Source organism: Myiozetetes cayanensis, unplaced genomic scaffold (assembly GCF_022539395.1).
Source record: "Myiozetetes cayanensis isolate MyiCay16 unplaced genomic scaffold, myiCay2020 scf101, whole genome shotgun sequence".
Classification (NCBI taxonomy): Eukaryota; Metazoa; Chordata; class Aves; order Passeriformes; family Tyrannidae; genus Myiozetetes; species Myiozetetes cayanensis.
Window position 1 is genome coordinate 1 of NW_026086617.1, and position 19,711 is coordinate 19,711.

At 57.2% G+C, this 19,711-nt stretch overlaps 1 protein-coding gene across 1 annotated transcript; it reads right to left on the bottom strand.

Annotated features, from left to right (window-relative positions):
* Nucleotides 1-455: 455 nt before the first annotated feature.
* LOC126634953 (non-receptor tyrosine-protein kinase TYK2-like) lies at nt 456-19,656 on the bottom strand. The gene is given in 23 exon segments (XM_050305875.1): nt 456-579; nt 2,105-2,277; nt 3,051-3,169; nt 3,750-3,942; nt 5,287-5,384; nt 6,055-6,205; nt 6,887-7,038; nt 7,313-7,448; nt 7,896-8,023; nt 8,117-8,288; nt 10,039-10,188; nt 10,758-10,864; nt 10,954-11,146; nt 11,261-11,384; nt 12,097-12,254; nt 12,425-12,537; nt 12,540-12,603; nt 13,312-13,681; nt 15,178-15,341; nt 15,837-15,981; nt 16,706-16,829; nt 17,994-18,188; nt 19,631-19,656. Coding segments are annotated over 22 exon segments (3,345 nt in total). The 5' UTR covers nt 18,181-18,188; nt 19,631-19,656.
* Nucleotides 19,657-19,711: the final 55 nt, after the last annotated feature.

A 19,711-nucleotide genomic window follows, 5' to 3' on the forward strand; every position in this document is an offset into this window, starting at 1 on the left:
CATCTGGCCCTGGGTGGCTCCGATCAGCTCCAGGAATTTCTGCCGGGAAGGGGAAAAAAAACCCACCCAAAAATCCTTGGAGAGCCCAGTCCTGGGGACTCCCCAACCTCGGGAATCCCAAAAAACCTTGGGAATCCCAAAAAAGCTTGGACACACCACACTTTGGGTATCCCAACCTTGGGAATCCCTAAAACCTTGGGAACTCTTCAAAACCTTGGAGACCCCACAACTCCGAGCATCCCACCCTTGGGAGATCCCGGGAGGTCGTTCTCGGTGACCTTTCCCCGGGGAATTCCCAGTGACACTTGGAGATGGCCGTTCCCAGGAATTCCCAGGAGCTCCCCATCCCTGGGGCTGAGCTTTCCCGGGAATTCCCAGCGGGATACCTCGCAGCGGGGGGGCTGTTCCTGAATTTTGAGGGGCTGTCTGGGAATTCTGTGACCCCAGCGGGATACTCAACAGCGGGGGGGCTGCCTCCCGGGCTCGCAGCGGGTCAGGATCTCGTAGAGGGTGACCCCGAAGGACCAAACGTCGGAGGCGAAGCAGAACTGGGACTCCTTGAGGCATTCCGGGGCGCACCTGGAGAGCAGGGCGGGAATTCCGGGCAATCCCAGGCAACCCGGGGAAGGGGGGCAATTCCAGAGCCTCTGGAGCAGCTCTGGGGGTCGGGGGGGAGGGATGCAATTCGGGAGGCTCCGGAGCAGCCCTGGGGGTCGGTAGAGGAATCTGAGGCTCGGGAGAAGCTCTGGGGGTCAGGAATGATCCCAGGCCCCTTGTGGGGTGGATGCACCTGCAGCCTCTGGGAGTAGCTCTGGGGTCAGGGGGAAGGGATGCAATTCCAGAGGCCCGGAGCAGCCCTGGGGTGGGGATTTATTCCGTGGGGGTAGGATACCCAGAGCACTGAGAGGCTCTGGGGGTGGGGGATGGTCTGTGGTGGGATGTACCCAGAGGCTCCGAGCATCTCCCTGGGGTCAGGACATCCCCAGGCCTCCTGGTGGGAGTACTCCAGAGGCTCGAGCAGCCCTGGGGTGGGGATGGCCCAGAGGATAATTAGAGAGCTCCAGAGCAGCCTGGGGTTGGGATGGATCCTGGTGCCCCTGTGGGGTGGATGGCCCAGGCTCTGGAGCAGCCTGGGGCTGCCGGTGGGGAAGGGATGTACCTAAGAGGCTCCGAGAAGCTCTGGGGTTTGGGGATGATCCCAAGGCCCTTGTGTGGGATGCACCTCCAGAGGCTCTGGAGAAGCTCTGGGGTTGGGGGATGCCCTAGGGGTGGATGCACCCAGGCCCGGAGCATCCCTGGGGATGGATCCTAGGCTCACTAGAAGACGGGGCTGTCGCTGCCCTCCCGCACCCGGTAGGGTGGAGGCACCCAGAGCCTCTGGAGCAGCTCTGGGGGTCAGGGGAAGGGATGTAACGAGGCTCCGGGCAGCTCCTGGGGGTGGGGATGGCTCCGTAGGGGTAGGATGCAATTCCAGAGGCCCTGGAGAGGCTCTGGGGGTGGGGATGGTTTCTGTGGGGTGGGATGCAATTCCAGAGGCTCCAGGGCATCCCTGGGGTCAGGAATGGATCCCAGGCCCCCTGTGGGGTGGGATGCAATTCCAGAGGCTCTGGAGCAGCCCTGGGGGTGGGGGATGGCTCCATGGGGTGGGATGTAATTCCAGAGGCTCCAGAGCAGCTCTGGGGGTTGGGGATGGATCCCAGGCCCCTTGTGGGGTGGGATGCAATTCCAGAGGCTCTGGAGCAGCTCTGGGGGTCGGTGGGGAAGGGATGCAATTCCAGAGGCTCCGGAGAAGCTCTGGGGTTTGGGGATGGATCCCAAGGCCCCTTGTGGGGTGGGATGCAATTCCAGAGGCTCTGGAGAAGCTCTGGGGTTGGGGGATGGTTCTGTGGGGTGGGATGCAATTCCAGAGGCTCCGGAGCATCCCTGGGGGTGGGGGATGGATCCCAGGGCTCACCAGAAGACGGGGCTGTCGCCGTCCTCCCGCACCCGGTAGGGTGGGATGCAATTCAGAGCCTCTGGAGCAGCTCTGGGGGTCAGGGGAAGGGATGCAATTCCAGAGGCTCTGGAGCATCCCTGGGGGTGGGGGATGGCTCCCAGTGCTCACCAGAAGACGGGGCTGTCGCCGTCCTCCCGCACCCGGTAGTAGTCGTGGCCCTCGGGGACGGCCTTGGCCAGCCCGAAGTCCCCGATCTTCACCACCTGCTCGTTCTCCAGCAGCACGTTCCGAGCAGCCAGGTCCCGGTGGATGTAGTGCAGGGAGTGCAGGTACGACATTCCCTGGGGGAGGATGGGGGAAAGAGGGTTAGGAACTGTTCTGGGGGGGTTGGAAGCAGTTTTGGAGGGGTTAGAACCAGTTTGGGGGGCTCAGAACCAGTTTAGGGGGTTAGAACCAGCTTGGGGAGTTAGAACCAGTTTTGGGGGCTCAGAACCAGTTGGGGGGTTAGAACCAGTTTTTGGGGGTTAGAACCGGTTTGGGGGCTCAGAACCAGTTTGGGGGCTCAGAACCAGTTTAGGGGGTTAGGAACCAGTTTTGGGGGCTCAGAACCAGTTTGGGGGGGTTAGAACCAGTTTGGGGGCTCAGAACCAGTTTAGGGGGTTAGAACCAGTTTGGGGGCTCAGAACCAGTTTAGGGGGCTCAGAACCAGTTTTGGGGGGTTAGAACCAGTTTGGGGGGTTAGAACCAGTTTAGGGGTTAGAACCAGTTTGGGGGTTAGAACCAGTTTGGGGGCTCAGAACCAGTTTGGGGGGGCTTCAGAACCAGTTTGGGGGGCTCAGAACCAGTTTGGGGGGCTCAGAACCAGTTTAGGGGGGGTTAGAACCAGTTTTGGGGGGGGGTTAGAACCAGTTTTGGGGGGGATTAGAACCTCGGGAATGGCCCTGGATTTTTTGGGAATTCCCACCTCTGGATTTTGGGGATTCCCACCTCAGGAATGGCCCCAGATTTTTGGGATTTCCACCTCGGGAAGGGCCCTGGATTTTTGGGATTCCCACCTCTGGAGTTTGGGGATTCCCACCTCGGGAAGGGCCCTGGATTTTTTGGGAATTCCCACCTCGCAGATCTGGCGGGCGAAGAGCAGGATGTGGGAAAGGCTCAGGGGGTGCTTGGGAAGGAAATCCCGGAGGCTCCCGAGGGGGACGTATTCCATGATCAGCTGCACCACCTTGTCCCCTGGGGAAAAAAATCCCACATGGATTGAGCTTCCTGTCCCATTCCCACCCCCTCACTCTCGTGGGGACCACCCTGAGACCCCATCCCTTCCCAAAATTCCCAAAAAAATCCCATCTGGAATTGGGTTTTTAACCTTTCTGTGGCACCAAATCCACTCCCAATTCCATATGGAATTTTTCCCTCCCATCCTGGGACCCCTCCGGTGTTTCCCACTCTCCTGGGAAGAAAGGAACAACTCTGAGACACCCCCAACCTTCCCAAAATTCCTGCCAGGATGGAGATTCCCCACCAAAAAAAACCAAAAAAAAAAGCCAGGAATGGGGTTCTTAATTTTTCAGCAAAGAAAACAATGGATCCACTCCCAATTCCGACGAAAAATTCCATGTGGAATAAACCTCATGTCCCCCCTCTGACTCCCTCTCCCTTGTGGGAAGAGCAGGACAAGCTGATCCCACCCCAAACCCCTGCCAGGCCGGCAATTCCCGACCCTCCAAAAAACCAAAAACCAGCAGGAATTGTGAGGGGGGAATAAAAAATGATCCCAGGAAATTCCCGGCTGGAATTTGGGCCCCCCCCTCACCCTGCTCGCTGCAGCAGCCCTTGTACTTGACGATGTTCTCGTGGTAGAGGGTCTTGAGGATCTGGATCTCCCTCCTCCAGCTGCTCAGGAGCTCCGGGCTGCTCCCGGATTTCAGCGACTTCACCGCCACCATCTCCCCGGTGCCGTCGTTGGTGGGGTCGTAGCAGTACAGCCCCACCTTCCCAAAGTGCCCCTGGAACGGGGAAAACGGGAATTTGGGATGTGGGAAGGGAAAAGAAGGGAGGTTTGAAGGGCCCCACCTTCCCAAAGTGCCCCTGGAACGGGGAAAATGGGAATTTGGGATTGGGAAAGGGGAAAAGAAGGGAGGTTTGAAGGGCCCCACTTTCCCAAAGTGCCCCTGGAATGGGAAAAATGGGAATTTGAATTGGGAAAGGAGAAAAAAAGGGAGGTTTGAAGGGCCCCACCTTCCCAAAGGGCCCCACCTTCCCAAAGTGCCCCTGGAATGGGGAAAATGGGAATTTGGGATTGGGAAAGGGGAAAAGAAGGGAGGTTTGAAGGGCCCCACCTTCCCAAAGTGCCTCTGGAATGGGAAAAATGGGAATTTGGGATGTGGGAAGGGGAAAAGAACGGAGGTTTGAAGGGCCCCACCTTCCCAAAGTGCCCCTGGAATGGGAGAAATGGGAATTTGGGATGGGGAAGGGAAAAACGGGAGGTTTGAAGGGCCCTACCTTCCCAAAGTGCCCCTGGAACGGGGAAAATGGGAATTTGGGATTGGGAAAGGGGAAAAGAAGGGAGGTTTGAAGGGCCCCACCTTCCCAAAGTGCCCCTGGAACGGGGAAAAGGAGGGAATTTGGGATGTGGGAAGGGAAAAGAAGGGAGGTTTGAAGGGCCCCACCTTCCCAAAGTGCCCCTGGAACGGGAGAAATGGGAATTTGGGATGTTGGAAGGGAAAAGAAGGGAGGTTTGAAGGGCCCCACCTTCCCAAAGTGCCCCTGGAATGGGGAAAATGGGAATTTGGGATTGGGAAAGGGGAAAAAAAAGGGAGGTTTGAAGGGCCCCACCTTCCCAAAGTGCCCCTGGAATGAGAAAAATGGGAATTAGGGCTTGAAGGGTGAGAATTAGGGATTGAAGGGTGGAATTTCAGACCCAGGCAGTGAAATCTGCAGGGAAAGGAGATTAAAGAGTAGAATTAAGGATTAAAGAGTGCAATTAGGGGTTGAAGGTCAGAATTAGGTATTAGAGAATGGAATTAGGGATTAAAAACCAGAATTAGGTTTTAAGGAATGGAATTAGGGATCGAAAAACAGACTCAGGGATTAAGTAATGGAATTCTGGACCCAAGCAGGGTAATCAGCTGGGAAATGAGGTTAAAGTGTGGAATTAAGGATTAAAGAATGGAATTAGGGATTGAAAATCAGAATTAGGCATTAAAGAGTGGAATTAGGGTTTGCACAATGGAATGTTGGATCCAGGCAGGGAAATCCCCAGGGAAAAGAGACTGAAGCTTGGAATTCTGGATCCAGACAGGGGAAAGAAGGTGCAGAATTCCTGGTGGGAACCTCAGGCCACCACTGACCTCCCCCAGCTCCCGGATTTTCTTCAGGTACCGCTTCTGGAAGACGGTGGGGTCCGACACCGGGAAGTCGGGATTCACCGACGTCACATCCACCAGGTCTGGGAGGAATTTCACTTTTTTTCACCTTTTCCCCCTCCTTTTTCTTTTTCCTCTTTTTTTCCTACTTTTCTTTCCCCTTTTCTCCCTTTCCTTCCACTTTATCCCCTTTTTCCAAACCTCTTCGCCTTCCCTTTTCCCTTCTTTCCCCCCTTTTTCCTTCTTCCCCCTCTTTTCCTCCTTTTTTCCTTTTCCCTCCCTTTCCCCCTTTTCCCTTCCTTTTCCCTCCTTTCCTTCTCCTCCTTCTCCTTTCTTTGCTCCCCTTTCACCTTCTTTTTCCCTTTTCCCTCCTTTTCCTTTTCCCCTTTTTCCCTCCTTTTCCCTTTTCCCCCCTTTTCCTTTTCCCCCTTTTCCCCTTTTTTCCCCTTTTCCCTCCTTTTCCCCTCCTTTTCCCCTTTTTTCCCCTTTTCCCTACTTTTCCATCCTTTTCCCCATTTCCCCTGTCTCCTCCTTTCCCTCCCTTTTCCCCACTTTTCTCCTCTTTTCCCCATTTCCCCTCTTTTCCCCCTTTTCCTTTCCCACCTTTTCCTTTTCCCCTTTTCCCTTCTTTTCCCCCCCTTTTCCCTTTTATTTTCCCCCTCTCCCTTTCCCTCCCCTTTTCCCCTTCCCCACCTTTTTCCCAGTCCCTCCCATTCCCCCCACCCCATTCCCGGTGCCGTTGGGGTTCCTCACTGTGGGGCTGGAGCCGGGTGAGGTCCCTGAGGATGGTGCGGAACGAGGGCCGTTCCGCGGGGCTGTAATGGAGGCACTGCGAGATCAGCGAGGCCAACTCCCGGCACGACGGCTCCGGCAGCCGCAGCCGCTTCTCGTAGAACCGCTCCTTCTGTGGGGAAAAACGGGAAAATCCCGCCCTCAGAGCCGGCCTCGGCCAGGACACGGCACAAAGTGGGGGGAGATGGCACAAAATGGCGGGATAGGGGCTAAAATGGCAGGATAGGGGCTAAAATGGTGGGAGATGGCACAAAATGGGGGAATAGGGCCTGAAATGGGGGGATAGGACCTGAAATGGGGGGATAGGGCCTGAAATGGGGGGATAGGGCCTGAAATGGGGGGATAGGACCTGAAATGGGGGGATAGGGCCTGAAATGGGGGGATAGGGCCTAAAATGGGGGGATAGGGCCTAAAATGGGGGGATAGGGCCCAAAATGGGGGGATAGGGGCCTAAAATGGGGGGAAAGGACCTAAAATGGGGAGAAAGGGCCTAAAATGGGGGGATAGGGCCTAAAATGGGGAGAAAGGGCCTAAAATGGGGTATAGGGTCTAAAATGGGGGGATAGGAGCCTAAAATGGGGGGATAGGGCCTGAAATGGAGGAACAGGGGCCTAAAATGGGGGGATAGGGTCTAAAATGGGGGGATAGGGCCTGAAATGGGGAGAAAGGGCCTAAAATGGTGGGATAGGGCCTGAAATGGTGGGATGAGGCACAAAATGGCGGGGATAGGGCCTGAAATGGGGATATAGGGCCCAAAATGTCAGGCTAGGGCCCAAAATGTCGGGAGCGGCACCTCGGAGGGCGTTCGCTCCTTCAGCGGGACGTCGGCGTCGAAGCAGAGCTCCAGCAGGGTCGTCCCAAAGCTCCACTTGTCGGCGGCCGTGCTGAGGTTCCCCACGTCCCGCACGCATTCCGGGGCGATCCAGGGGATCCGGTCCACGCGCTCTGGGGGGGATAAACGGGAGAGATCCTGTGGGGAAAGGTCTCAGGAGAGAGGGTGGGATCGGCCCTGAGGGCGGGTTTGAGCTTTCCCACACGGAATTCCCACATCCCAAAGGCCAAAAATCAGGGAAAAGCCAGGCTGGGAAAGTAGGGGAGATTTCAGCAAAACGGCTCTGGGAAAAAACATGGGATTTATTAAGGGAAGGGGGGAAAACCCTCCGGATTTTCCGCCGGGAATTCCATCCCCGCCCAGCTCCGGGCCGGGATGATCCCGCACCTTCCCGGGAGAGCACCGTGAAGCTGATCCCGGGATCGCTGAGCTTCACAAAGGGAGCGGATCCGTCTTCCAGCCCTTTCCTGGCCAGCAGGATGTTCTTGGCACACACATTCCCGTGCACCAGGTTTTTATCCTCCTGGGAGATTAACAAAAAAAGGGAATAGAAAACCTTGGGAAAGCTGCCAGCAACGCCACAGCCCTTGGATTCCAGGAGAAAAGGAAAAAGTGGGAATTCTGGCTCTAACTCTCCGTGTCATCTCCCCGTCTTGGGATTTTGCTCCAGGATAAAAGAGAATAAAAGGACGGGGTCAGGGGGGATTTTCCAGCACCGTTCCCAAGCCCCTGGTTGGAATTCCCTCCTCATCCACAGCTTTTCCCAGCTCCAAAACGAGCCTCCGGAGCCGGGATTTGGGATTTGGATTCCTGTGTTCTCCCCCCCTCTTCCCCCACTTCTCCTTCCCAAGGGTGAGAGAACAAGGACTGGGTAGAACAACCCTAAAAAACGGGATCACCTCCCGGGGAAAGCACAGGGAAGCTCCAGGGAGGACACCTGAGGGAATTCCCGGCTGGAAAAGGGAATTACCAGGTAGCTCAAGGCACTCCCCAGCTGTTTGGCCACGGCGATTTTCCAGCCCACGGAGATCCGGCCCTTTTCCTTGCGCAGCAGCACGTCCAGAGGGCCGTGCTCCACGAACTCCTCCACCATGATATCTGTGGGAAAACAGGGAAGGGATAAACCCTTCCTTCCCGGCCCCGCTCCGGGCTCCGGCCCCGGGGAAAGGCGGGAATGGCGTCCCCACTCACTCTCGGATCCGCGGACGCAGACGCCGTGCACGAAGGCCAGGTGGACGTGGGACACCTGGCTCATCAGGCTGGCGGTCTCGAAGAAGGCCTGGGGGAAATAGGGATGGGAATGGCTGGGAATGGCAGGAAGGGGGCCCTGGGATTTGGGAGCGGCCACAGAAGCATCGCAGAGCTGCATCCCAGCCCTTGGAGCCACATCCCAACCCCCTGGATCCATATTCCAACCCCCTGGATCCATATTCCAATCCCCTGGATCCACATTCCAACCCCCTGGATCCATATTCCAACCCCCTGGATCCATATTCCAATCCCCTGGATCCATATCCCAACCCCCTGGATCCATATCCCAGTCCCCTGGATCCACATTCCAAGCCCCTGGATCCATATTCCAACCCCCTGGATCCATATTCCAACGCCCTAGATCCATATTCCAACCCCCTGGATCCACATCCCACCCCCCCTTGGATCCGCAATCCCAGCCCCTCTGGATCCACATTCCAATCCCCTGGATCCATATCCCAACCCCCTGGATCCATATCCCAACCCCTGGATCCACATCCCAACCCCCTGGATCCACATCCCAACCCCCTGGATCCATATCCCAACCCCTGGATCCACATTCCAATCCCTGATCCATATCCCAACCCCTGGATCCACATTCCAACCCTCTGGATCCATATCTCCAACCCCCTGGATCCATATCCCAACCCCTGATCCACACTCTCCAACACCCTGGATCCACATTTCAACCCCTGGATCCACATTCCAACCCCTGATCCATATCCCAACCCCTGATCCGTATCCCAACCCCCTGGATCCACATTCCAATCCTCTGGATCCATATCCCAACCCCCTGGATCCACATCCCAACACCCTGGATCCACATTTCAACCCCCTGGATCCATATTCCAATCCCCTGGATCCATATCCCAACCCCCTGGATCCACATTCCAACCCCCTGGATCCATATTCCAACCCCTGGATCCACATCCCAACCCTCTGATCCATATCCCAACCCCTGGATCCACATTCCAATCCCCTGGATCCATATCCCAACCCCCTGGATCCACATTCCAATCCCTGATCCATATCCCACCTCTGGATCCATATCCCAACCCCTGGGATCCACATTCCAACACCCTGGATCCATTTCAACCCCCCTGATCCACATTCCAACCCCTGATCCATATCCCAACCCCCTGGATCCGTATCCCAACCCCCTGATCCACATCCCAACCCCTCTGGATCCATGGTCCCAACCCCCTGGATCCACATTCCCAGCCCTGGATCCACGTCCAACCCTCTGGATCCATATCCCAGCCTGGATCCACATTCCAATCCTGGATCCATATCCCAGCCCCCTGGATCCACATTCCAATCCCCCTGGATCCATATCCCAACCCCCTGGATCCATATCCCAGCCCCTGGATCCACATTCCAACCTGGATCACATTTCAACCCCCTGGATCCACATTCCAACCCCCTGGATCCATATCCCAACCCCCTGGATCCGTATCCCAACCCCCTGGATCCACATCCCAACCCTCTGGATCCATATCCCAACCCCCTGGATCCACATTCCAATCACCCTGGATCCACATCCCAGCCCCCTGGATCCACATTCCAATCCCACAGGATCCATATCCCACCCCCCTGGATCCACATCTCCAACCCTCTGGGATCCACATCCCACCCCCCCTAGATCCTCAAGCAATCCCAGCCCTCTGAGGCCATCATCCCACCCCTTGACGCATCACATGTCCCAGCCCCTCTAGGCTCCCAAGGTCTCCTCCCTGCTTCTCCGGACGCACCAGGGCGATGCCCCTGCGGCTCCCGGGTTCCCGGTTTTCCAGCTCACCTTGAGCGATGTCCCTGTGGCATGGGCTCCCGCACCGTTGTGGTTCTGCTCGTGGGAAACATACTCGGCCCGCTCGCCGGCTCCCGGTGTTCCCGCAGCCGCCTCGGACTTCCTCAGATGCTATCCGGCCGTCGCCGTGGCTCCCGGCAGTTCCGCTGGGCAGCTCAGGGAAGAAAAAGCGGAACGCTCGCCTAGACGTCGGTCCGTGGTGCCACTGTGGGGCAGAGCGTTGCCAGCTGGGGATTTCCTCCCTTTTCCTTGGAAGGAAAGGGAGTGGGAGATCGAAACTGATCCTGACTCCGGTCCGGGAAGGGGGAGGCATCCGTGCGGAAAAGCGGCCATGGGGGATCTCCGGGGTGTATTCCTTGGGAAGGACAGTGAAGGATCCCGCCCCAATTCCATGAATCCTGGTCCGAGGGAGGGGATGGGGCGGACCCCCTGGATTCCACGGTGATCCTGAGGGCAGAGGATCCCGGGACGGCCGCGAGGATCTCCATGAACCCCGGGAAGGCTGAGATCTGGGATCGGCCCGAGGATTCCACGAACCCCGGGATGGCACGAGCAGCTCCCTGGGGCCGGCAGAGAGGATCCACCGGAATGCCATAGATCCTGGGAAGGCAGAGAGGATCCCTCCCCAATTCCATGAATCCTGGGAAGGCAGAGCAGCTCCCTCCCTCCCCAGGAATCCCAGGAAAGCAGAGCAGGTCCTTCCACAACCCCCCTGCCCATCCCCAAAAATCCCAGGAAAGGCAGAGCAGCCCCAAATTCCCGGGAAAGCGGCACCTGAGTGATCTCGTTCTTGCGGATCTGGTGGAAGCTGCGCTGGGTGAGGTTCAGGATCTGCTTCCCGTCGTCCTTCGCCTTCCTGGTGATCAGCAGGTCCGAGATCTCTGGGAGGAGGGAAGGGGAAGGGCCCCCCCTGAGTAAACTCCAGGAATTCCCGGCATTCCCAATCCCAGGGGCCGCTCCGTGTCCGTACCTCCCGGCTTGGGGGGGCAGCACCTCTTGACCGTGAAGTTTTCCTCGCCGGAGCGGAGGGTGCAGCCCTTGAGCACGTCCAGGAGCTCCCGCAGGGAAGGGAATTCCCTCTCCCAGCCTTCCAGCACGAAGGACTCTCCCTTCTTCTGGATCCGGAACTGCCGGAACTTGAAGGCTCCCGGCGTTCCAGGAGCCTGGAAAAGCGGAGTCAGAGCTGGGGGAGCAGCTCCCAGTTGATCCCACGGGGATGAGCAGGGCTCGCCATTCCTGCCATTCCCGGGAATTCCGTGCTGGGAGCCGCCTCCCACCTGCTGGGGGTTCCTCTTGGCCACGGAGAGGATCATCCGGTTGAAATCCAGGACGCTCCAGCGCAGGACGTAAAGCCCTTCCTCCGGCTCCTCCCGGCGCAGCTTGGCAAAGACGAACTCCTCCCTGGAAAAGGGGGAAAGGGGATGGATTGGGATGAGCCCAAGGGACGAGAGACGGCTCCAGGTGAGCCCTGAGAACAGGGAATGGGGTTGGAAGAGCCCTGAAAACAGGGATTGGGGTTGAGAAGAGCCCTGAGGACAGGGAGTGGGGTTGGAAGAGCCCTGAAAACAGGGAGTGGGGTTGGAAGAGCCCTGAAAACAGGGATTGGGGTTGGAAGAGCCCTGAAAACAGGGAGTGGGGTTGGAAGAGCCCTGAGGACAGGGAGTGGCTCTGGATGAGCCCCCAAGGAAACGGAATGGGTTTTGATGAGCCCCAAGGACAGGGAATGGCTCTGGATGAGCCCCAAGGACATGGAATGGGGTTGGATGACCCAGTGGGACATGGAATGGGATTGGATGAGCCCCAAGGACAGGGAATGGAGCTGGAAGAGCCCTGAGAATGTGGAAGGGGATTGGATGAGCCCCATGGACATGGAATGGCTCTGGATGAGCCCAGTGGACATGGAATGGGGTGGGATAAGCCCAGTGGACAGGGAATGGGGTTGGAAGAGCTCAGTGGACAGGGAATGGCTCTGGATGAGCTCAGTGGACATGGAATGACTCTGGATGAGCTCAGTGGACATGGAATGGGGTGGGACGAGCCCCAGGACATGGAGCAGCTGCGGATGAGCCCCGAGGAGGAGGCTCCTCCCCCTTTCCCGTTGGGAAGCACTCACTGCATGGGCCCGTGGATGCCGTTGCGGATGCTCATGAGGAGCCGGGGCGGGGCCACGTCGTGGCACAGGTAGTGGCTGGAATCGGCCGTGAGCCGGAAATATCCGTCCACCAGCGACACCAGGGACAGGGCCGCGCCGGGGGACGGCAGAACCACCTCCTGTGGGGACAGAAACCCCCCCCGGGCGGGGCTGAGCCCCCCGAGCGCCCCCAAACCCGCAGGAAAAATCCCCTGGGAGAAATCCCCACCTTGGAATTCCAGGGAGGGCCCCCCAAATCCCAGCACTCACCAGGAATTCCAGGGAGGGCCTCCCAAATCCCAGCACTCACCAGGCACTTGTTGTCCTGCCGGTGGATGCAGACCCTGCACTCCTTCACCACCACATGGGTGATCTCCGGGAAGTCGCAGAAGTGGCACCACGGGGGCTCCTCCCGCTCCGGGGATCCGGCTCTTTGGTCCTGCTGCTCCTCCTCCCGAGGGATCCGGGCTGGGAGAAGCTCTCCCTGCTCTGGGGAGGGGCCCAAGGGGAGAATTCCAGGTTTTCCCCAGGCTGGAAGGGGTTGTGGGGGCTCCTGGGGGAACTGGGATGGGGTGGGGACCCAGGGAGAGCCTGGAGATGGTGAGGGATGGGAATGGTGGGAAAGGTCCTGGGCAAGGTGGGATAAGATGGAGAGGAATTCTGGATGTCCAGAGAGCCCCAGGAAAAGCCTGGGAAGCATCAGGTTTGGGGTGGGAGTGGACTGGAATGTTAGCATGGGATTGGGATGGGAATGGATTGGGATGCTGTGTGGGATTGGGATGCTGTGTGGGCTTGGGGTGGGAATGGATTGGGATGGGAATGGATTGGGATGCTGTGTGGGACTGGGATGGGAATGGATTGGGATGGGAATGGATTGGGATGTTGTGTGGGACTGGGATGGGAATGGATTGGGATGTTGTGCAGGATTAGGATGGGAATGGATTGGGATGGGAGTGGACTGGAATGTCAGCATTGAGATTGGGATGGGAATGCATTGGGACGTTGTGCAGGATTGGGATGGGAACAGATGGGGATGCTGTGTGGGATTGGGATGGGAATGGACTGGAACATCAGCACGGGATCAGGACGGGAATCCCAGCAAAGCCTCCGGGCAAACCGGGATACGCTCCGAGCTCCCCCTCATCCCTCGGGAAGCCCCCAGGGCGGGACCAGGGGCTGGGAACGCTCCCCACCCACCTCGGGGGGCAGCGGCCGCCACTGGATGCCGGCGGTGCCAGAGACCAGCACGTGGTGCGTGACGGGGGGACGATCCCGGGGGATCGGGGGCTTTCCCGGCTCCGTCCCCGTCCCCGTGTCCGTCCTGCCCTCGTCCCCCGCGCGCAGGGAGAGCGCCGGGAATCGCTCGGATCCGAAGTCGGGGGCCAGCAGCTCCAGGGTGGCCACGTACTTGGCCATGAGGTCTCTCGGCGAGAGCCGCCCGGCGCCCACCGTGCCGCGCTGGAAGCGCCGCAGGAAGCGGCGGAAGACGCGGCGGAGCCGCAGCCGCGTCACCGGGCCCTGCCCGCGCAGCTGCCGCTGCAGGGAGCGCGGGAGGCACTCCTTGAAGCTGCTCCCGGGATGGGAGGGGGGGGAAAAAACGGGGAATGAGCGGTTTGGGATGAGCCTTTTGTGCCTTGGTCCTCGGGGGGGACACAGAGAGTTTCCCGGCGTTCCCGGCCCAATCCCGAGCCAAATTCCGGTTCATCCCCGTCCCAGTCCCACACAACATCCCAACCTGTTCCCATCCTGATCCCACACAACATCCCAACCCGTTCCCATCCCAATCCCACACAACATCCCAACCTGTTCCAGTCCCAATCCCAAACAGCATCCCAGTCCATTCCCATCCCAATCCCACACAGCATCCCAATCCATTCCCATCCCGATCCCACACAGCATCCCAGTCCATTCCCATCCCGATCCCTCACAGCATCCCAGTCTATTCCCATCCCAACCCCGAGCAGAATTCCAACCCATTCCCGTCCCAGTCCCACACAACATCCCAACCCATTCCCATCCCAATCCCACACAGCATCCCAATCCATTCCCATGTTGATCCCACACACCATCCCAGTCCATTCCCATCCCGAACCCACACACCATCCCAACCCATTCCCATCCCAATCCCACACAACATCCCAACCTGTTCCCATCCTGATCCCACACAACATCCCAACCTATTCCCATCCCAATCCCACACAACATCCCAACCTTCCCAGTCCCAATCCCACACAGCATCCCAATCCATTCCCATGTTGATCCCACACAACATCCCAGTCCATTCCCATCCCGAACCCACACACCATCCCAACCCATTCCCATCCAGATCCCACACAACATCCCAGTCCATTCCCATTCCAACCCATTCCCATCCCAATCCCACACAGCATCCCAACCCATTCCCATCCCAATCCCACACAGCATCCCAGTCCAGTCCCATCCCAACCCCAAGCAGAATTCCAACCCATTCCTGTCCCAGTCCCACACAACATCCCAATCCACTCCCATCCCAATCCCACACAGCATCCCAATCCATCCCCATGTTGATCCCACACAACATCCCAGTCCATTCCCATCCCGAACCCACACACCATCCCAACCCATTCCCATCCCAATCCCACACAACATCCCAACCCATTTCCATCCCAATCCCACACAGCATCCCAGTCCATTTCCGTCCCTATCCCACACAACATCCCAACCCATTCCCATCCCAATCCCACACAACATCCCAATCCATTCCCATCCCAACCCGTTCCCATCCCAATCCCACACAACATCCCAACCCATTCCCATCCCAATCCCACACATCCCAATCCACTCCCATCCCAACCCCACACAACATCCCAACCCATTCCCATCCTGATCCCACACAGCATCCCAGTCCATTCCCATCCCAATCCTGAGCAGAACTCCCATCCCATCCCTAATTTTTGCTGCCGGGCTTTTCCCAGGGCTCTCCGGGCATCCCAAATTCCGACCCCGCAGGCGCTTCCCGTGAGGAAAAAAAGGTGGGAAAAGAGTGGGAAAAGCCCCTTTGGAAAAGCAGGAATTCCCATCTACCTGTGCTTCCGGGCCACTTCCTCCAGGGAAACGCCCTTTGTGACAGCGAGGTGGGACAGGTGAAGGACGGCCATTCCCAAACTCTCGTTCTTGAACCTCTGGATTTCGGGCTCGCTCCGCAAATCCTTCAGGGAGGCCACGTCGTGGATGAACTCAAACTTCCCCTGGGGGAAAATGGGATCATTGGAGGGGAAAAAAAAAACCCAAAAACACAACCCTGAGGTGATTTCCTGCAGGGATTTTCCATTAATTTTGCTCCTTTATTCAGCTAAATTAATTTAATTATTAAGATAATTTCCGTTTGGTATCCCTTTAAAATTAAAGGGGGGACAAACAGGAACTAATAACAACTTAATTTTAAATTTCAATAAAACCAACCCGAGTTAAAATCCTTTTCCAAGGCCAAATTATCCCTAAAAAAAAAATTCCGGAATTCCACCACCACCACCAGCGAAGCTTCCAGCAGGGATAAAACCTTTCCAAAGGGAAAACTAGGTGGGTGTTTAATCTTTATTAAATAAACACCTGGATATTAAAAAAAATACGAATCCTGGCAACAGGATTGAACCAAATCCGGAGGGATTTAAGGGAATTCACCCCAGTTTTCCCAAACCCCACTGGATTTAAGGGAGTTTTTTCCCCAGATCCAGCCCCGTCACCTGCTCGAACAGGTACTCAAAGGAGGATTTGTCCAGCAAAGCTCCCCCGGGGTTTTTTTCCTCCAGGGAATCCCCGGGACGAGGCACATTCCGATAAACCGCCGGCTCCTGCTCGTGCATCCCGTGCCAGTTCCGGAAATAATACCTGGAATGGGAAGGGGAGGAGGGGGAGAGGGGCAGGGGTTGGGTCAGGAGGAACAATCCGAGCTCAAACCTGGGGGGGTTTTGGGGTTGTTTTTTATTTTTTAAGGAATAAAAGGTCTTGGAAGAACGGGATGAGCGGCCACATCCCTAAGGGATGTTGTGGGAAGGGAATTCTGGGATTGGTGGCTCCAGAATTCCCAAGGAATACAAATAGCTACTGAAAGCTTCCCCAGGGTCACTCCAGAGCCCTTGGATCTTCCCTGTTGGTCCCAAAAAACCTTTGGATGGGACGCTGAGAGGTGGGAGAACGAACCAGGAGCCCCAGGGAGAAATATTGGGAATAAGGAGAGGGATTTTCCTGTGCTGGAGGAGAGCCAGGGGCTCCAAATCCACAGCATTCCCCACCTGGAGCAGCCCTGCTGGCTTTTCCCGAGGCTGTTCCCTCATTTTTCACCCCCCAACAAAGGGGATTTGGAGCAGCCCTGAGTGGATTTCCAAGGCTCCAAATGCAGAACCAGATTTGGGATCTGGGATCTGTGATTTGGAGCAGCCCTGGCTGTGGATAAACTTGGGAAAAAACCACAATCCCAGGAGCAAAGAGGCGGGAAAACCCAACCCAGGTTGTCCTTCCAGCACAATCCCAGGGCAAAAACCTGGGAATAGGCTGAGCAGGGCTGAGCTCTGGAAAATTCCCTGTGGAAGTTGGGAGGGAAGAGGCCCCTCACCTCATCCTGAAGATCAGGTGGACGTTGGTGTCTTTTCCCACCTGGAATTGGTGGTTGGGGGGGAGCCACAGCCGGGCCTGGGGGTCGTAGAGGGCGAAGAGGCTGTAACAGAGCGGGCTGATTCCTGCCGGGATAAATTCCAGGGAATTCACCAACAGCACCCCTTTCCCAACCCCCCCTTTTCCCCTTTTTCCCCTTCCAGCAGCACAAATCCCGACGGTTCTCCCACACCCTCGGAATTCCGGCACTCCGGAACGGCTCAATCCCAAAATCCAGGCTGGGATTTATGGAGTGGGAGAAGTCCCAGAGCCGTTCCCGGTTGGAATTCAGCCTGTTCCCCAATCCCTGGGAGAAGGTTTTCATCCCATGGGGAAGGTTTAACGGGAAAATCGCGTTTCCCGTGGGAATTCGGCGCAGCTGGAGCGGGGATTTATCGGGAATAAACCCCCCTGAGCTTGGGGTTCTCGGCCCCAGGAGGGAAAACACCGGGATTCAGCATTCCCTGGGAATCAGAACACCAGGAATTCCTCAGCCCCGGGGTGGAATCTGGTTGGGATTGGGGTATTCCCACAGGAACTGGGAAACCGGGAATTCCTCCGCCCTGGGATGGGATCTGGTCGGGATTCGGCGTTCCCTGGGAACTGGGAAATTGGGAATTTCTCAGCCTTGGCATTCCCTGGTTGGGATTTGGCATTCCCTGGGAATTCCTCAGCCCTGGGATGGGATCTGGTTGGGATTTGGCATTCCCTGGGAATTCCTCAGCCCTGGGATGGGATCTGGAGGGATTGGCGTTCCTGGACTGGTTGGGATTTGCTATTCCCTGGGAATTCCTCCAGCCCTGGGATGGGATCTGGTTGGGATTTGGCGTTCCTTGGGAATGAGGAAACCGGGAATTCCTCGCCCTGGGATGGGATCTGGTCGGGATTTGGTGTTCCCTGGGAATGAGGAAACCGGGAATTCCTCAGCCCTGGGATGGGATCTGGTTGGGATTTGGCATTCCCTGGGAATTCCTCAGCCCTGGGATGGGATCTGGTTGGGATTTGGCATTCCCTGGGAATGAGGAAACTGGGAATTCCTCAGCCCTGGGATGGGATCTGGTCGGGATTCGGCGTTCCCTGGGAATGAGGAAACCGGGAATTCCTCAGCCCTGGCCCGGCTGGGATTTGGTGCTTCCTGGGGAACCGGGAATTCCTCAGCCTGCAGGGAGGAAGCCGGCTGGGATTCAGCACTCCCTGGAAAGCAGCAAACCGGGAATTCCGCGTGGGGATCCGTCCTTCGCGGCGCTCACCGATGGTGCGGGCGAGGTCGATGCAGATTTCCTCGGCGCTCGGGGATCCCTGGGAATACACCCGGCAGCGCTCCCGCTCCTGCTGCCCATCCCAGTGCAGGAGCACCTTGAGCCCGGGCCCGGCCGGGAAGGAAAAACCCTCGGCATCTCCCGGGCTCCGCTTCAGCCCCCGCCGGCACAGGGACATGGCCGCGCCTGCCGGGGAAAAACCGGGATAATCCGTCGGGATGGGGACAGGGAGGGACTCCCAGCCAGGGAGAGCCCACCAGGCCATCCCAGCCCCTCACCGGGAGCTCGGGAAGGGGTTTGGGATCACCGGGAATGTCGGATCCCACCGGATTCCCCCCCTCCTCGTTTTGTCGATGAGGATGGAAAAGGATGGACAATTTGGGAAAGGAGCAGATTCCAGAGGGGGTTTTTTGGGAGGGAAAAAGGGTGGATTTTGGACTCGTTTCAGGGATGGGTTTTGGAGCTGCTTCTGGGTGGGTTTTGGTTCATTCCCAGGTGGATTTTGAGCCATTTCTGGGTGGATTCTGGACCCGTTTCAGGTTGGAATTTGGACCCCTTTCAGGTGGGAATTTGGACCCATTTTGGGATGGATTTGGAGCCATTTTGGGATGGATTTTGGACCTGTTTTGGGGTGGATTTTTGACCCCTTTCAGGACAGTTTTTGGAGCTGTTTGAGGTTGGAATTTGGACCCGTTTCAGGATGGATTTGGAGCCGTTCTGGGGCAGATTTTTGACCCTTTTTGAGACAGATTTGGGAGCTGTTTCAGGATGGAATTTTGACCCGTTTCGGGATGGATTTGGAGCCATTTTGGGATGGATTTTGGACCTGTTTTGGGGTGGATTTTTGACCCTTTTTGAGACAGATTTGGGAGCTGTTTGAGGTTGGAATTTGGACCCGTTTCAGGATGGATTTTCCAGGTGGGTTATGGTCCATTTCCAGATGGATTTTGACCCATTTCCAGGGTGGATTTGGGGGTTTTCACCCCTTTCAGGGTTCTCAGGATGGATTTTGACCCATTTGGAGATGAATTTGGATTGATTTGGGGATGGAATTTCGGACCCGTTTCTTATGGAATTCTGACCAATCACAGGACGGACTTTGAGTCATTTCAGGACAGATTTTCACCTGTTCTGGGGTGAATTTTGGACCCGTTTTGGGGTGAATTTTGACCCTTTTCCAGGTGAATTTTGGAACCCACTTTGGGGTGGATTTTGACCCTTTTCCAGGTGAATTTTGGACCCACTTTGAGGTGGATTTTGACCCGTTTTGGGGTGAATTTTGGACCCGTTTTGGGGTGGATTTTGACCCTTTTCCAGGTGAATTTTTGGACCCGTTTCAGGCTGAATTTTTTAGACCTGTTTCACGGTGGGGTTTGACCCGTTTTCGGACGAATTTTAACCCATTTTTGGGGAGTGGAGTCCGGCCCGTCTCAGGGGGCTCTCTGAGGGGGTTTCCTCCCAGCCCCCTCCGCCCCCCCGGATTCCTCTTCACCCCCCGTTAGTATCGACCCTGTCCCCTCATGTCCCTCCTGTCCCCTCATGTTCCCCCTGTCCCCTCATGTCCCCCCTGCCCCCCCGACCCCCGTCCCCTCAATGGTACCGACCCCCCTTTTCCCCCCGTTTGGTACCGGCCCCGGCCCGGCCGCCGCTCCGTCCCCCCGGCCCCGCAGCGCCGCCGCCTCCCATTGGCCGCCAGAGACGCGCGCTGC